The 19,856-nt window shown below is 34.0% G+C and overlaps 1 protein-coding gene across 1 annotated transcript in view; it reads left to right on the forward strand.

Annotated features, from left to right (window-relative positions):
• The window catches only part of mRpS22 (mitochondrial ribosomal protein S22), a 107,473-nt gene that overhangs the window by 12,345 nt on the left and 75,272 nt on the right, over positions 1-19,856 (forward strand). Inside the window, exon 2 of the mRNA XM_085815017.1 lies at positions 15,044-15,210. Within this exon, the coding sequence (XP_085671143.1) occupies positions 15,044-15,210 (167 nt within the window). The remainder of the gene's footprint in view (positions 1-15,043; positions 15,211-19,856) is intronic.

Raw genomic sequence — 19,856 nt, forward strand, 5'->3', positions numbered from 1 at the left:
GTTCTGTACACTGCCCACTTAGCAGTATGGATTCCACAGAGGTCTTTCCACTACCATGCAACTTGTGAGGATAGTAGAATTTACTGGCATCCAATCACTGCTTTCCTGTTGCTGTCTGCTTAAAGTTCTTGATGAATGCAGTGAGAATATTTAATGTGGTATGGACAGTGAAGATCAGCACCACACCACATTACTTTCAACATTCTTTACTTCTGGACTTCGCTAAATCAGGCCTTATGAAAAGTTCATAAGTACTTTCATTTTTGACGACTCACCATCTTTCACGATTTTGAAACCAGAAGTTATGGATTCCATTGATTTTCATCCTTTGCATCACAGATGAGTAGTAATTATAGATCATTTTATAATTCTGTTTTCTATTTATCATTCACATTTCATTTTCTTTAGCTGAATTTTTACTTTTAGTTTGGCTTAAACCTTGCTTAGTGTCTAATTTACATGTCATACAAATTGTGGTGTATAATCGATCAGACCCAGCTGTACTGTGTGTGAAAATATGCTGTTGCTGTTGCCACCACCAAACCTATCCTTTAGATATTGTAGAATCAGTTTGGAAATTTTTATGAAATCAGACTCTACTGATACTCATAAAAAGCTGAAAACTGAGATAATAAACCAATCAGGAAAATCTTTTCAGCAAGAAATTTGGCAGTTATTATCTGGAGAGGACTTACACTCTCGTAAACCTTCCAGTTTATTTAGAAATATGAATGTTGAGCGAAATCCTTAAATGTTCCTAATAACTTAATGCCAGAATTATTCCTTCAGTGTTTGCCTTTGAATATTCAGTCTATTTTGGTAGCAGTTTCCAGTTTAACTTTAGACAAAGCTTCAGAAGTTGCTGACAGAATTTTAGAAGGGACCACAGGGACTAGATGTAAATGAGACAGGTACTTGTGTCATTTCTTCCATAGTTGATCAATCTATTGAGGATAAATTATTTAAAGAAATAGAAGAAATTAAACATACTGATTGCGTTTCCCATTCCTATGACTGCTCACCTAATCGTGGATTGCAATAAAGAAAGGAGCAGTTCCAAAAGGAGAGATTATTTTATTTGCTGGTATGATAGACATTTTGGAAAAAACTGTAGAGAAGACAAATATAACAAACTTTGGTTCACGGCAGAAAAACAAAACCAGCAGAGAATATAGGCGACTTATTCTTTGCCTCAAATATGAGGTCATTGTTTGTTTGTAACTGAAGAGCAAACGTTTCATTATTGTTCGATACTGGCTCTGACATGTTCTCACTTCCAGCAAACCAACAATTGGAAAACTTTCCAACCAATTGGAAAACTGCAATCATCGCACCGATCTTGAAACCCGGAAAAGACCCTACGCTGGCTTCCTCCTACAGGCCGATCAGTTTACTGTCGACCTTAAGCAAAATCGCTGAAGCAGTCATTTTAAATAGGATCCAAGAATTCCTCGAAGAAAATCAAATTCTCATCCCACAGCAATACGGATTCCGGAGCAAACACTCTACAACTCATCAATTGTACAGAGTCACAGAAATGATTGCTGAAGGATTCCAAAAAAGACACATCACTGGAGCACTCTTTCTTGATATCTCGAAAGCCTTTGATTGTGTATGGTGTAATATCTTGTTATTTAATAAATAAATATAATTATTGTTGAAGTGGCAACGTCATATTTGTATCAAACCGTTACTCAGCAACGAGAGATATTGCTAAAGAGGATTAGTATTCTGAAGATTTTGCAGCTAGGAGTAGTATTAAAATTTTGCCACAGAATTGTATAAAATTTGTCTATCACCGAGAACTAAAAATAAAATTTATGTTCTACTAAGAAGATTGTCTGTTTTGTAAATTACTGCAAAATACATTACAGTCTTTAATTAATTGGAGGTTCCACCGAGATACTGGAAATTAGGAGTGCAATTATCAATTTCGATGGTGCTGGTCTCCTAATCCCAGAAATTTACTGAATTTTTTAGAACAAGTTTGCTAATACCAATTGACGAGTTTGTTTATTTCAAGGAGAAATGGATGTAAGAAGTTTGCCGTTTTAAAGCCAGATTTGAAGCGGATCATTCAAAGGTTATCTTCTGTGCTTCTGTAACTTGAGTCCGAGCAAAAACTGTCAAAAATAGGATATTGCTGATCTCTGAAGATAAGATTAACTTTTGGTTTTCTTAAAAAAGCTTTTATTGAATTTTAATACTTTGTTTCAGAATTATAGTTTATCGTGAAAGATTTTGTTTAAAATAACTAACGCTAAAAATATTCAGCTTAAATTTATAATTGGTATTTGTGGTAAAGAAGTATTTTGAAACTATTATTTATGCTTTACTTTTATTTGTATTGAAATTTTATGTTGATAATTGATATGTGTAAGCCATCCGGCATTTATATATATATATATAAAAAAGAACTGCTAGCTGAGTTTTTGAATTTGTTGCCAAGCAGGCGCGTGAAAATAAGTAATAACGTCAAACTGATGTAGAGTGAATTGATTATACTGCAGAATTGGCAAAGTTTAAGTTCTCGCCATCCAGGCGTGTGGTAGATAGTAACGTCATCCCGACGTATTACAGATTGTATATTCTAAAAGTTGTATTGACAAACTGAAAAAAATTGTTTTCGTTATCGCCAACCAGGCGTGGAGATAGATAGTAAAATCGTCAAACTGACGTTGGTAAAATTCCATTGTATTGCCTAACTGGCAAAGGTGTTTATATAGTTATAGCTAACGAGGCTTGTGAATAGTGAGTTAAAACGTCAACCCGACGTAGTATTAAATTATTTTGTGCCAACCTGGCAAAGTTGTTTAAATAATTCTCTCCAATTGGTTAGTGTGAATTTCGTATTCGAGAAATTAAATCTCGCCAGAAATTATATATTTTTAATACAAGTACGAGCTTTTAGATTGAATTTCAAAAGGAAGCCTATTAAAAGTAACTTGTGTCAACATGTCATTCTTAGCTAGGAGTAAAAAACAGGATTTAAAAGTACTAGCAGAAGAGTTAGGTTTAACCGTGAAACCTGAATTTAAGATTGCTCAATTGCATAAACTGATTACTAAAAGTCCCGATTATGATGAGGAGTTTACTCGAGAACTACTGGCTGCAATTAGAGAAGAAAGGGAACGAAAAGAAGAATGTGAAAGAAAAGAAAGAGAAAAGGAACGTGAAAGAGAAGAAAGAGAAAAAGAACGTGAAAGAGAAGAAAGAGAAAGAAGAGAAGAACGCGAAAGGGAAGAAAGAGAAAAAGAACGCGAAAGAGAAGAAAGAGAAAAGGAACGCAAAAGAGAAGAAAGGGAAAGAAAAGAAGAGCGTGAAAGAGAAGAGCAAATTAGAGCCTTTGAGCTACAGAAACTTCAGCTGGAAGCAATGGCTGCCACAGCACAGCCGGCAGAAACTACGCAGTTACCTGAGCAGCCTTTAAAAATCAGAATTCACGATGTCATGCCACGTTTCAACCCTAAAGAAGATGAAATAAGTTTATTCCTGGTGTTATTTGAGCGTCAAGCTAAAAATAATGAATATACCTGCTGAAAATCAAGTGACTCAACTTATTTCATTACTGCCTCCTGACATTGTTCAGCTTATTGCTAGAGAACCAGAAGAGGAAGCGAAAAAGTATGAATATGTAAAAACTTTACTGTTACAACGATTTAAATTGACTGCGGAAAAATTTCGACAACTATTTAATAAACACCAAAAATCTACTGAAAGTACTTGGTATGATTTCTACTATGAATTAAAAAATTATTTAGAAGGATGGCTTAACGGATTAAACATTAAAACTTTTGAACAGCTAAAAGATCTCATGCTGGTTGATCAAATAAAAAAGCGTACTTCTCCTGATTTCAAAGAACATTTTATGGATCAATGGACAACCATCATTTCACCTACTGAAATGGTTAAGAAAATTGAAGATTTTGAAGATGTGAGAAAAACAATAAAACCGAAATTTTCTACCAATCAGACTGAGAAATTTAACAAAGGATCATTTAAACTGCGTTATGATAATTTTGTGAAAAAAATAGAGCATCCGCCTCATTTTAAGCATTCTGATAGATGGGATGATTCAAAATACAAGAAAGATCATCAGCAAAGGAATCAGTTCCAAAACAAAAACCAAGAAAATTTATATGACAAAAGATATCGACCACGTTGTTTCGAGTGTGGGTCATACGAACATTTTAAGCCTCAGTGCCCTCGCTTAAAACCAAATGAAAAGATAAATTGCGTATTTTCAAATGATGATTTATTAAAGACGTATACAATTAACGGTTTAGTTAATGGGTATGAAATGCCTATTCTTCGAGACACGGGAGCCACAGTAGATGTTATATCTCGAAAATATGTAGATAAAGCAAAAATGATTGGAGAACATGTCTGGGTACAATATCTCTTAAATGACCATTTAGTGTGTCTACCGTTAGCTGAAGTTGAAATTAATTGTAAACTTGGTCACATAAAAACAAAGGCAGCTGTTGTTACAAATGATCCTGGCAGATATGTATTGGGTAACAAAACTGCCCAATTGTTCAAAAATAAATCATTCTTAAATTTAGAAAAAATAAATGCAGTTTTGACACGATCTCAAGTAAAAAGCTCTCGTGAAGAAGATCGAAGTAGAAACACCGAAATGGGGAAAAAAGAAGAACTGTCTGTTATTGAGTCTGACGAAGATATTTTACCGCAAGCTGATGAGAAAGACAAGGAAATCAAGAAAATAATTAATGCTAATTCAAAGGAATTAATTGAACCTCAGCATCAAAGCAGAGATCTAGCTTCATTGCTTAGCGAAGCTAAAAGTGAAATTTTCGGAAATGATTTCAAAGTAAAGGAGAACGGGCTGTTGATGAAAAAGAAACTAGATAAAAATGGAAATGAAAATGAAGTAATTGTTATTCCTGAAAAATATAGGGATCAAATGCAGAACTACACCACTTTGATTCAGAACCAAACAAATAATAGTGCTAAAACTCAGGGTAATTTGGTCAGTATTCACCCTCCTAAAAGTCAGGCTTCTGTCAATGCTTCACGGAAATCTGACAAACAATCTAAGCGCTCATCTCTTGATGAGAAAGCTGAAGTTATTTATATGGAAGTTGACTCACCTTATTTACCTGGTGATTCATCTTCTGTGGATAATGTGTGGGATTATTCCTCTACAAGTTCCCCAGTTCCTTCTTCTCCAAAAAGCAAAGATGTGTTTGACAGTTTGTTAACGGCAGATCAAAGAACTTCTGATAAAAGAACTCATGAAGGTGCTTCTAAAGCTAAGAAATTAAAAATATGTTCAGAATCTACGTTCACGTCAGAAAACTTAGCAAAGAGGCACAAACACGATGAAGGATACTCAAAGTTGCCCCATTCAATGAGAGTGCAAGTAGCAGATAAGAACAAAGATTCATCTCGCAAAGAGCAAAAACTATCTTACAAGAAAGAACTGACAAAATTAAACGATTCTCAGTTAAATGTTCCAGATGAATTGCCAAGTTCTGGAGTTGAGATGCAAGTCAAAGAGAAGTTTTTAAAGAAACTAAACAGACAAGAGCGAGTTGTTGAAGAAGCAAAACTGCCACAAAAGCCTTTGTCACACTCGCCTGATTTCAATAAGGAGTTTATTTTGCAAATTGATGTTTCAGACTCTAGTATGGGTGTCATTTCAGCTCAAAAAGATGAATGAGACAATGAACATCCAGTATTATACCTCAGTAAGAAGTTTACAGAAACTGAAAAAAAGTACTGTACCACAGAAAAGGAATGCGCCGCCATAATATTCGCTGTAAAGAAACTTCAATGTTATTTAGACGGGCATACTAAATTCCTCATCATGACCGATCATAATCCCTTAGTTTGGCTCAAAAATAATGTGAGTCTAAATCCACGACTTATGAGATGGGCACTGGTACTACAACCTTACAATTACACGATCGTTCATCGAAGTGGTAAAAACCATAAAAATGTAGACGCATTAAGTCGTACTCCCTGGCCTGATTAAATAATTTGTTTCTCTATATAGATAAAAAAAATATTTTGTTCCTTTCTCTCTTCTTCAGTGTATGTTATTATGTTATTTCTTGTTTAATTCTCTAATTGTATTTTAATTCTGTGTTGTGCTGATATTATTGTTTTAAAAACTGTAAACTTTAATTTATAAAAATATAAATTAAAGTTTATCTGGAGGGGGGAGAGGTTGTAATATCTTGTTATTTAATAAATAAATATAATTATTGTTGAAGTGGCAACGTCATATTTGTATCAAACCGTTACTCAGCAACGAGAGATATTGTTAAAGAGGATTAGTATTCTGAAGATTTTGCAGCTAGGAGTAGTATTAAAATTTTGCCACTTAAGAATTGTATAAAATTTGTCTATCACCGAGAACTAAAAATAAAATTTATGTTCTACTAAGAAGATTGTCTGTTTTGTAAATTACTGCAAAATACATTACAATGGTTACAGGGCCTCACATACAAGCTAATCACTCTGGGTTTCCCAGATTACATCATAAACATCATTAATTCCTATCTATACGATAGATACTTTGTCGTTCGTTATAACAACACTCACTCTACACGGAAAGTAACCCTTGCGGGCTTACCGCAAGGAAGTTTGCTTTTGCCCACATTATTTTCTATTTATACGAACGACATCCCTCACAACACTAGCACTCTATGCAGATGACACTGCGATCCTCTGCCAAGCTGCGTCTATGGCCGTAGTCGTACAGGCACTACAAGAACACATCTAAGCACTAGAGTCCTGGATGATTAAGTGGAAAATCAAGATCAATGTTGAAAAGTCGGAAGCTGTTTATTTCACGAAGAAAAGGATCTTCGATTTAAGTATCACCCTAAAAATGTACGACATCAGTATCCCGTGGGCCAAGCAAGCCAAATACCTCGGTGTCATTTTAGACCAAAAACTCACTTGGGCCCCACACATAACATTTGTTTTGAACAAGTTTCGGGGTACTAAAGCTTTACTCAACCCCCTAATTGCCCGAAACTCCATTTTATCTTTACAAAATAAACTTCATGTATATAGATCCATGCTGCGACCCATTATCACCTATGCCTGCCCAGTCTGGGGTTATGTGTGCAAAACTCACATGCTCAAAATTCAGCAAAGTCAAAATGTCATGCTGAGGATTATATCCAACAGTCCCTGGTTCTTCAGGAACGAGGCTATCCAGAATGAATTAAATATTGAAAGTATTAACATACACATAGCAAAAATAGCACGGAAATTCTTCAACAACATCGAAAAGATTAACAACAGTTCCCTCCCAAGACTAAATTATGATTATAACAGCGAAGCTAACAAAAAAAGACCCGGAGCAGTTCTCCGGCACTTAATTTAATCTTATCTACTGTTTGAATTACTGCTTTTTTGCATTTCAATAGCTATTTTATGTTTGCATTCCCTCACCATACATATGCAACTCTTAAAAGCACACGCTCAGGTGTCGCCATCTATCGTACAGAATATGAATCAATAATTCATCACACCAACAACTTGTATGTTCAATATATCCTATTTTTATACTTAGTTCAGAACACATTTAAATTAGGTCCCGTTATTTCAGTCCAGGATCCCTTTACTTCACATTATTGTATTGTATCTTGATAACTCTCTTTTTTTCTTTTTTTATTTTATCAAATAAATGTACCCAGGATTTAAGCGAAGTGTAAACTTTAAAATTTTTCCCCACCAATGCCTGTCGAGCAAGAAAATTCACTCTCTTTCCAGGACTCCCATTGGATCACATGACCAGTAGCTCCTCCCACCCAGCCATGGACCTGCCCTGCTACCCGTTTCTCACTCATTTGAGCGCCGTTCGTCGAAGCAGTAACTGTTACGCCTATCTCTCCTGACGGACGTTCTGACTTTGCGATTTGTATATACGCAAGGCTCATGATTTAACTATCGTCAATTGCTTATCTTTACTTATGCCATGACACAACAATCACTGAACTCTCTTGAGGAAAAATATTTTTCCTCTATTATCCTCTCCAACATGTTATGCCAGGAAAGATATGCTTATCTACAATAAATTATGCACAGGATATGGCTGTCCCAGCCTAGGAGCCTGCTGAAGTGCCCAGCACCTGAGCCTTCCAGCAAACATTCTTCAAAAGTAGGCATGTTTAAATTTAGCAGATGTTTCATGCCTAAAGCAGCATACAATCTAATAAAATTGTGAGAACAATGTGTCCAAAAAAAAAAATCTTGTCCTCATGTTCAGGATTTATCTGCATATTTAAACTGGAATGAAAATGGCAAAACGTCTTTATTGCTGCCAAAAATGCTATTTCTCAGTCTACCCTTTTGAGACACTGTATTCACAGAGCCCAGTTAAGCATCTGGCTAGATGTTTCAGACGTCGTAGTAGGCAGCACTCTAATGCAGTTATCTCAAGGAAAATGGGAATCTACAGCATTTTTCTTTATGAAGCTCAATAAAAGTCACCAGAAATGGTCAGTGTACAACATGGAATTGCTTTCAATTTATTCTGCAATTGAGAAATTCTGACACATGTTACAGGGCAGAAATTTTCAAATTTTATATGGATCAGAAACTGTTAATATATGCTTTTTAGGAAAACTCCACAAATGTTCCAATATATTCCTATAAACAGAACCCCCCACAAATGTTCACCTTGGCAGTTACACCATTTAGATATTATTTCTGAGTATTCTACTCATATTAAGCATGTTCAAGGTTCTAAAAACATTGTTGCTGTTGCTCTTTCAAGAATCAAAATTGATTTCATAACAAAATTTTGGGATTTAAAAAATTTTTACGAAGTTCAACAGCATAAGCATGGAGGTATAAAACCTTCTCAAAAACAAATACGTCATCTTTGAAGCTGGAATTCAAGCAGTACCAATACTCTCATGGTAATATTTTTTGTGACATCTCTACAGATGTTCTTCGGTCATTTGTTCTGAATTCCTTTTGCTGACTCATCTTTAATCATCTGCATGATCTAACACATCGAGAAATTGCAACTACTATGAAACTCATTTTTTGTTATGCATGGTCCAATATGAAACATCATATAAAATATTGGGTGAAATCCTATTAATCTTGCTAGAGATTGAAAATAACCAGGCACACTAGAGTACCACTGGGTACATTCTCTCTTCCTGTTGCACCTTTTTCAGAAATCCACATAGGCATTGCTGGCCATTACTGCCATCAGAAGGTAACATGTGCCTTTTGACTCTAATAGATAGATGGTGATGGCCTGAAGCCATTCCTATCCCCAATATGAAAGCAAAAACTATTTCCAGAGCTATTTTCAACTCATGGATATCTTGCTTTGACTGACCATCAGTCATAACAAACCAAGATTCTCAAATGAGATCCACAAATGTTTGTGGAGTTTACATGCATTATCACAACAGCAGCCTGTCATCCCATTGTTGAACAATTTCATCAACATTTAAAATCCTCGATCAAGGCTTGTGAGACCAGTAACTGGATTGAAAGGCTCCTAATTGTTCTGCTTGGTATTCGGACCACCATTAAAGAGGATCTACAGACATCATGTGCAGAACTGGTGTATGGCACAACTTTCAGGCTGCCTAGTGGTATGATAACGCCATCTAAGATACCTCCTAGTGATATGATAATGTCACATCTAAGATATCTTTCTAAAGGAATACTCAATTCATCTCTAATCTCTGGCATAGAATGCAACAGTTAAACCCAATAGTGACATCTGCACATTATCAAGATAAGTATTACATAAGTTCTAACTTAAAATAGTGTACACATGTATATTTTTGTGCAAATTGAGTAAAGCCACCGCTGTGCCAGCCATATTCATGTCCACACAAAGTCCTTACTAGAACAGACAAAACTCTCAGAATTGAAATTAACGGCCTTAAATCTACTGTGCCTATAGACTGTGTAAAACCAAACTATTTGCTTTTGGACTCCAATTTGCCTGAACTGAAACCAAACGGAGACTTAGACAGTTCACCACAATAAATCTCGTACTGAACTCCATAGGGCACAAACTGTCACAAGATCAGGTAGACATGTTCACTTCCCAAAGAAACTTGCTTCATACATTAAAATTTAAAATTTTTTTGAAATTTACTTTGTCACATACTTGTTATTTCATTTTTGTATATGTGCATTATATATAACCTTGTCGTATGTTGTATTGCATTTTGATCTCTTCTAACTTCATATTCTAATTTTGTTATTAAGTAGGGGGAGAATTCAACAGCATGGATCCTCAATATTTCATAATTTTATGTCATTCCTTCGAGTTGCCATCAAAGGAACTGGATGGAACTCTAGGGTGTTAGCTATAAAGAGTGCGCCTTGCACTCATGTTGCTACCAATAAATACGGCAGCCCGAAGGAGAAGTTTTGGGAGAAGTGCTATACATATTTGCAATCTTAAGTCTTAAAATAAAGATAAATTTGTATTGTGCGTTATATCTAATTAAAGTTCTTGATGAATGCATTGAAAGTATTTAATGTGATATGGACAACAAAGGTCATCATCATACCACAATGGTTTGCACACAGCCATAAAAATTTTGTAATATTCATAGTACTGGCAGGCTGTGAAAATCAAAATTTTTCTTACCGTTGTCCCGTGAATTTTACCTCCTCCCGTTTTTTGTGATAAAATTCTTTCTTGGAGGCATATGCTCATAGAGTGCATACCTGATGAAATTTTCTAGACAGTTATGCTGCTTTTTAACCTCCCATGACAAGTGCTACTTTTGTATACAAATACTCTCCAGCACTGTGCTTTTAAAATATAGCACCATCTAATGTATATTTTTAATATTAGATTTCTTAGTATTAGGCCACTTGATTCTTTCTGATTATCTGCACCTTCCTGAAAAGTATTCGTAAAATAGTATGCTATGTTGCCAAAATAGGCAACCTATGACATCTCCGAAATGTATTTGTGTGGGAATCCAACACGCAACGCATGAGTGCAGATTTCAGTTTTCAAATTTGACACTCATTTTTCTGAATAGTATTTGCTTTTTCATTGGGTATGCTGTTTTTATCCAAGGAATTGTAATGGAGGTATGGAGTTTACTGGCTGATAAAAAAGAAAGTTACATTTCTTCAAAAGTGTGGTGCTAAAAGTATAGAAGCCCAATGGTAGAGAATGTAAAGATTTGCATTCTCCGAAACTGCACTTTTTAAATGATTAAATTTTGTGAAACTTATGATGCCAAATTTATTTAATTCTGTAATGTTGTTTTAAGTGAAAACATAATGCTGTATACATGGGAAGAACAACAACATGCACCATGGCAAATTTGTGCAGTTCTCCGATTTTTTTTTTTTTTTTTAATGTGAATCCAGATTGCTATGTAACATAGGGAGAACAAAAGTAGAAAAAATATTACATAATGATTTTTTCAAAAAGTTATGTTTTTTTTTATTATGGATGCCTCTTTGATTAATTATTTTTAATAGAATTTGTAGTGTGCCACTATTTTCAAAATGGCTGTTGGTTGGTAACTTTTGAGAGGTGAGTGCTACATAATCAGAAAATACCAACTACTTTTATTAAAATTTAACATTTATTAAAAATTTCGTTAATTTATTTATATTACCAATTTCTGTCCATGAAAACAAAATATATTTTTATTACAAAAATAAATAAAATAAATAATTTCTTTCTATATTAACATTTTAGGAAAGTAGCTTCTATAGTAAACTGAATCTGTCGTATTTTTCACCATATAATGCTTCATGAAGAAACCTTAAAGATACATGTACAATGCTGTTATCTTTTGAGGTCACTTATTCAAAGATTTGTCGTAGCCTTTTAAACAATGGTGTACTAAACTATCAAGTGATAAGGTGAACAATGTGTGTGTGTGGGTTAAATGCTTGAGGTAGTAAATATTCTTGAAAGGGGGAGGGGTGGATTGTATTCACTGCAGATTTCCAAAAGAATGCTATTGTAGGATTTCAAGAAAAGAGAAATATAATTTGGAGTAAGAATGCACTTCCAACTTAAATGAATTCATGGAATTAGGAGTTAGATGTTTTCTCTTTCTGTAGTCATTTGAAGACGTGATTTTAAAGTGAAAAATCGAAGGTTTCAGTAAATTGCATATGCTTTAGTTGAATTACAGTTGATGTAGTGTTCCTTTTAGTAGTAAATATGGCTCCTGTGAAAAGAAACAAATACAGTGCTGGTTTAAAATGCAAAGCCATTCATTTTGTGAAAGATAATGGAAATCGTGCTTCAGCAAGGGTATTAGGTGTTGTTGAAAGATGGAATGAATGATAATGATTATTTAATTATGGGTCAGAGTAACCATGATGGTGATGATAAAACAGAACTTGATCATGAGCATGAAGATATAATGGAAGATAAAGATGACAAACTTTTCTTGTTATCCGCTAATGAAAATTTTTAAGTTCATAAGGTATGTCATTTCTTTTAAATAAACAGCACCTAGGTACATATACAAATCTAATTTCTTTTATTCTCATTCTTTTTTTTAATCTATTATTTTTCTACCTGGCGTATAACGTGCAGCTGTAAGTTTAAATCTTATTTTTTGTATTGAAAGTGTGCATTATACACTGAAGTATACAGTATATATTTAATGTCTTTTGTTAGTGCATTTTATTATTTTGCAACCATACTGTCTTTAGTTATTCTCAAAACAGGTGTTTTCTCATTAACCAAATATAAAAAATATCAGTGAAAAGAATAAAATCTGGTACTTACACATTAACACGGCCATCTCGGTATAATTTTATGGTTTTTTACAGATAAAAAGGTAAAAGTTATTTATTGGGTGCAAGTTGGTGGTTTTAGCATCTATCTTTAGAAAGATTTCCAAACTATTGATGTTTATCGTAAGTCAGTAAGCATTTCCACATATGAAACAGTCAACATATGAAATGAAAATGTACTTTAATGATTTAAAATACAAATTTGAATTATTAAATAAAGATTGCATGATGAATTGAAAAAATAAAATACTTACACTCTTCTTCAAAGCTTTCTGTAATTTTTTTTTGTGCTGTTTTTCTCCTGAAGTATACAGTGATCTGTATTCACTTAAAAAAAAAAATCAGAGAATTGTGCAGACTGCATCTTGCAAACCTTGGCAACAGTATCTGTCTATAAAATGTATTTCCCATTGTTTCCTTTAGAAAATTTTCAGCAAAATTCTGTGTTCCTGCAAAAATTTTACCAGTTTCTTCCATTGCTGGCAAGGTTCACAAGATCATATTTTAAACTAAGCAAAAAATATCACAATTTTTTTTATAAAACTTTTGGAACTTGTTCAACAAAAAAGAACACATGCAAAAATAGTGGCGTCGCTTGGCTGAAAGATTATTATGTACATGGTTGCCAAACGAATGGTTTATGCGGTTATGCACATAATTGCCAGAGCTTGGCACATTTTGAAAATTTGCTGACTTCTAAGGGGGTTGGTTGTATTAATATGTAAGTATCCCAAATCTAACCACATTGTGACCTCATGGAAAGAATCGATTAAATTATAAACTTGACAATTTTATCAGCATATGTTTCGAAATTGACATGCAACATATAAATTCTGATGCATTTTTTATGCTTACATATTCATGCATCCACTTCAGCAATTTTTGACAAATGCAAAGGTGAAAATTATTTATTCAGTGCAAGTTGGTGATTTTTCTGACTTTTTTTAAAAAATTCCCAAATTAGCAATATTTATCATAAGTCAGCAACTATAACTTACCAGCATATTAAAAAAACATGTTAAAAATTTAAAATACGAATTGTAATTATTAAATAAAGATTATATGATACAAAAAAATAAACCACATTTTTTACAAAATCGTTCCATAATTTTATGCTCTGTTCTCCCCATGCATTCTGTTTTCTCTTTAAAAAAAATTAGAGAACTTCACAAACCCAACATCATGCACACTTTGTTGCACACAGCTGTCTATTAAATGCATCTCATCATTGCTCCCTTTAGTGATTTGTGATAAAAATATTGTATTCCCAGAGAATCCTTGCTGCAGTTTCTCCCATTAGTGGCAAATTCTACAAGTGAACATTTAAGCCAAAAAAAATATCACAATTCATCTATAAAAACTGATGGAACATGAAAAGAATGCATAGGAAAATGGTAAGTGACTGACTTGTCATTTGAAAATGGTAAGTGATGGACTTCATGAGTGTGGTTGCCTGAAGAATATTTATGCTGATAGTTTCCAAAGCTTTGTACATTCTAGGATGATGTGGCAACTCCTATAGTGGTTACGATAATATATAAGTACCGCATTTTCTCTTACCAAAGTGTGCTAAATTAAAATTTTGTCATAAAAATTTAAAAGTTACCTGTATCAGAAGGAGTATGCTACATTCCCTTTTTTGTGAAAAACATGAGTCATTACTTGGAACCCTTTATCATGAAATTTATATAAAGAAAAAAAATTATCCTTAAAAAAAAAAAAAAAAAAATTAGGATAGTCTTCTAAATGAATAATTAGTTTAATTTGTTTAGATAGAGGAATTCTGTACATTAGACACAAAAATAATAGTAAAATCAAAATAATCTCAAAAATTGAACTTGTAATTACTTAATGAAAATTCTGTTAATAGGATTCATATGTTAGTCATGAAAATAATCTCAAAAATAGGCCTGTTATATTCAAATATCATGAAATATTTTGCAACATTTTATATGTGAATGGTCTGCTGTTTATAAATATTGACATATGTGTATTAAAATTTACGAGATAAAAAATATTTATTTTGCATATATTATCATTGCTAAAAAGATTACAGTTTTTCAAATTATTTCTTTAGAGAAATTTTTTTTCTAACCAATTCTTGTCAAATAGTATTGGTATTTCAAGCCATGTTCTGGTAGATGTGTCTTTCCTGAAACATAAATTTCAATCAGAAATTTGTTTTAATAATGACTGTATTCAATGTACAATATGCAAAATTTAAAGTAATTTAGTTTAAAATCAAAAAATTTAACTACTTTTTTTTTTTTTTTTCTTTTTTTAATTTCAGATTTTTCCAATCATGGTAAGAAAATGCAAGATTTCTTTTTTGACAAGCAAGTGCAGAGCATACTAATGAGAATTACTGGTTTGGATTATGATAAAGTTTTTAAAGTCAAGAACAAAAAGATGTCAGCTCCCAAATATGACTTTGTTACTGACAAAAGGCTAAAACGGGTAAATTTATTTAACATTTTTAAAAATAGATTTAAGGGTGCCCTTTGGATTGTCGCTAAGTTGTTGTTTCATTTATGGGAACCTGAGTAGTTGAATGTTATGGAAACCCTGTTATGACAGATTGGTAGCATGATTGCGATGAATTTGAATGATGGGAAAAGATTTGCAAAGCTTGTTTCTGTGTCAAATTTTGGATAAGAATGACATAGTTATTTTGTGGTTTACATGGTAAAATGGCTGAATGTGGTAAGATTAACTTGAAGTTTCTGTATAATTTGGAACGAAAGGGAAAAAAGTATTAATAAAGGTTGTGTATAAATGAAAGATTTACTTAATAGCCATTATAAGTGCCCTGTTTGTAGGAAGGAAATGCGTATGGTTGAATGTCGGAGGATACCGGCACTACAAAGGATATTTTTTACTCTTTTTGTGAATTTATGTGATAATGCCAGTGTACAGGTTCTACTTTAGATAATTTTAGGAAGTTTTTGGATGTTGTTAAGGAATTTTGTTTGACTGAAGACACGGAAATTTGTAAATAAGGTAAGTGGATATTTCCTATGTGTGTAGTGCTAAGATGAATTTACTTTGTGTGTAGTGCTAAGATGAATTTCCTTATTTATGTCATTTCATTGTTTGATTTAAAATGTAGTTTATTGAGATTATGTATTTTTTGTTGGCTGCTCCTTTGACTTTTTATGTGAATATAGATGTGCACATGGAAGGTCAAATGACAAAGTCAAGGGAGTGTGCAATGCCAAGTTCGTGCAATTCTCAGATTTTTCTTTTAAGTGAAAATAGGTTGATGTATACATGGATATGAAGTTTGTGCAATTCTTTGACTTGTTATTTTGGATAAAAATTTCCCCTATGCAAAGCCAAAATAAGAAGTCAAAGAATTGCACAAACTCGGTGCCCATGTATCACCAGTTATTGCCAGGGGGCACCCGTAAATACATTTTACTCATTTTCCCTTCATTTTTGTCATCTTCATAATATATTATACCATGCTGCATAATATACAGTCAAAAGTCTTTAATCCGGACTCGTCGGGACTTCTGCGATTCCGGATTATCGGTTTTTTCGGATTATAGATCATCAGTTTAAATCTGGTAAGATTATGCAGAAATTATAAAATTAAAGATATGAAACCGTAATTTATGAAATAAAGAGCAATTATGATCTAAAGGGTATCAAAATTTACAAAAAAAAAAGCTTTATATTTATTTATTTACTTTATTAAACATTTCTTTCAACGCGCGCATGCGTAAAGCATACATTACGCATAGTCGAAATTAGAAAATTGCAACCAGAAAACTATTTGATGTGTATTCATGATATTTATAATGACAAGGAATTTGATTTAAATCATATCAAAAACGGAGTACATCGAGATGAAATACTACATTTAGTAAGGAATTATAAGCCGAATAAAATAAAAACATCTGCCCTGAAGATAAGGCTAGTGCTGACAGATCAACTTCCAGTTCATTGCGTGCCGCGTCGTCCCCCCCCCCTGCAGAGCAGCATGAAATTGTGAAATTGGTAAACATATTTCGGAATGATTAGAGAATCAAAGGATATGCCTTTATCTATTTTTTGCAGCAATTCTACTTTTTGTTTGATGGACATCGAAGCATGCTTTCGCTTTGTAGATCCTTTGGTAGCTCCAGAATAAGAAATTCTTTTTGACATAATCCAAAGTTCAAGCTTGCTTTTATAAAGTTGCTCTAACAGTCTGCAAAAAATAATAAGCCGGATCCAATTAGAAGATTAAAGAACAACGCAATCTGCAACATTAACTGAAATAGATAATTAGATCATTTTAGCTTAGCTTATACCATCTGTTATACATTAAACGCGCATGCGTAAAGGTATTATGTGCATGCGTCAATGCATTATGCATTGACGCATGCGCAGAAAGTTTGTAGCTTTGAGATCCGGATTATAGATCATTCCGTATTATGGACATCCGGATTAAAAACCTTTGACTGTATTCATAATATGCATATACAGTGACATATACTGCATTGTGATATGATATCTTAACCCTTCTGCACATATTAGACGAATAGCTATTTGCAATACATATTGCAACTCAGCAATCACAAATACAGAGAGTCATTTGCTGAATGGATAAAACTGCTGAACACTGGTAGATGGTTCAACAAATCTGGTACTTTCTGATTATCTTCACCCCAGGTTTCAACATTCAATAAAACTGTCAAATATTTGGTGTGCATACTCATGACAACAATCACTTTGTGTATGTATGCACCACATATGTGATTTAATTGCACACCTTGCATTCAAGAAGCATTTGCTTAAAGACTACCATTAAACAGCTGTAAAAATGAAAATATCTGCCATAATTACTGACGAGCCAAAACATTATGACTATCCCCACATTTTTCATTGAACTCATGTGGATGATGTGAAGGTCATGTGATTAAGTGGGGATGGTCTTTAATTGTTGCTTTAGAAGGTAAGGAGTCATTCTTGCACTTTTGCGAGTGATGATCTAAGCAAATTTTATAGAGTGCAAATTGTAATGACCCAGACACTCAGAATGAGCAGCAATCTCTGAAACTGTAGAACTAGTAGGTTGTTCATGATCTGCTGTTGTTAGTATTTATGCAAAGTTGATAAATGATGGTGAAACCAGTAGAAAACCAGTAGAAATAGACACCAAAGAATTGAACATCTGCATGTCATCAAAGAAAAAGGACATTGGAGACTGTTCCGCTTGTTACAGCAAAATCGGTACCACACAGTGGCTCAGCTGACAGCCTCCCACTTGTGTGCCTCTATTGACCAAGTGTCATTGTCAACTATACCTATAGTGGGCCTGGGAACATCAAGCCTGGACCATGGATAAGTGGAAACAGTTGGCTGGTCAGATGAATCACAATTTCTCATTCATCATGTTGATGGTTTTGTCAAGGTACGCTGTCTTCCAGGTGAACATTTGCTCCCCCTCTGTACAGCAGGCCATATGCAGGCTGGTGGAGGCAGGAGTACAGTCAAAAGTTGTTAATCCGGACTCGTCGGGACTTCGGCGATTCCGGATTATAGATCATCAGTTTAAATCTGGTAAGATGGCATGCAGAAATTATAAAATTAAAAATATGAAACTGTAATTTATGAAATAAAGAACAATTATTGTCTAAATGGTATCAAAATTTAAAAAAAGAAAAAGCTTAATATTTATGTGTTTACTTTATTAAACATTTCTTTCAATGTAAGTTGTTTAAGTTGCTTCGTTTTGTGTGATAATACTTTCTCTCTAATTCTATAAACAGACATAATTTGTTGTTCAGTTACAAAGGTCCGCTGTTAAAGTTCTATAATTGCTGTGTCAAGAATACCGACTAATTTGTCAATTGAAATGTTTTCGTTTTCAATAACCTCTGTGTCACTTTCTTCGCTGTCAGAAGCGAATTATAATGACGAGGAATTTGATTTAAATCATATCAAAGACGGAGTACATCGAGATGAAATACCACATTTAGTAAGGAATTATAAGCCAAATAAAATAAAAACATCTGCTCTGAAGATAAGGATAGTGCTGCAAGGTCAACTTCCAATCCATTGCATGCTGCAGCGTCCCCCCCCCGGCCACATAGCAGCGTGAAATTAATAAACAGATTTCGGAATGGTTAGAAAAACAAAGGATATGCCTTTATCCATTTTTTGCAGCAATTCCACTTTTTGTTTGATAGACATCGAAACATGCTTTCGCTTTATAGATCCTTTACATATTAGTAAATATATATCGGAAATTTTATTTGACATAATCAAAAGTTCAAGCTTACTTTTATAAAATTGCTCTAACAGTCTTCAAAAAATAATAAGCCGGATCCAATTTGAAAATTAAGGAACAACGCAATCTGCAACATTAACTGAATTAGATAATTTTAGCTTATACCATCTGTTATTCATTAAACATGCATACGTAAACGTATTATGCGCACACGCATATTCGCAGCTGTAAAGGTCTTAAAGGTCAAAGCCGTAAAGGTTGCACGCGTAAATGCCTATGCGCATGTGTCAAAGCGACGCATGCGCAGAGAGTAACGACTTTTGACTGTATTATGCTTTGGGGGACATTCTTATGGATGGCCCTGGGACCCTTTGTTGTGGTGAAACAGACCATGAAAGTTGCAGAATATCTGAACATAAATGTGGATCAGTTTTTATGTGGCATCTGTCTTCCCAACTGGGAATGAAATTTTTCCGGCAGGATAATGCCTCATGTCACAAGACAAAAATTGTGTTGGAGTAGTTCAAGGAGCATAACTAACTAATCTTTGTACCCAACCCGTGAACTAAATCACATTTTGAAGACTGATACAAAGTATAAGTAAGTGTCACCCTGAAGACACTTACACACCGACAACATAATTGACACACCTGCTGGGCCTAGGGTCCCACATCCCTCAAGACACCAACAATTTTAGGCTCCCTCTTAGTACCCACCGCTGAACTAGCAGCTAAGACCACCGTCCCAGTGGTTAGAGACCATGATGGGGTGGGTTTTGAGAACTTGGAGCGATGACTGGCTGTTCTTTGTGGCTACCTGCCAGTACTATGCGGGCAACCCCTCTCCTTAGGCCTTTTTACATGGAAAACCAAGGACAGCAGTG

The sequence above is a fragment of the Stegodyphus dumicola genome, chromosome 4 (genome assembly GCF_044657685.1).
Source record: "Stegodyphus dumicola isolate Sdum_Otavi_A_Nest chromosome 4, ASM4465768v1".
Lineage (NCBI taxonomy): Eukaryota > Metazoa > Arthropoda > Arachnida > Araneae > Eresidae > Stegodyphus > Stegodyphus dumicola.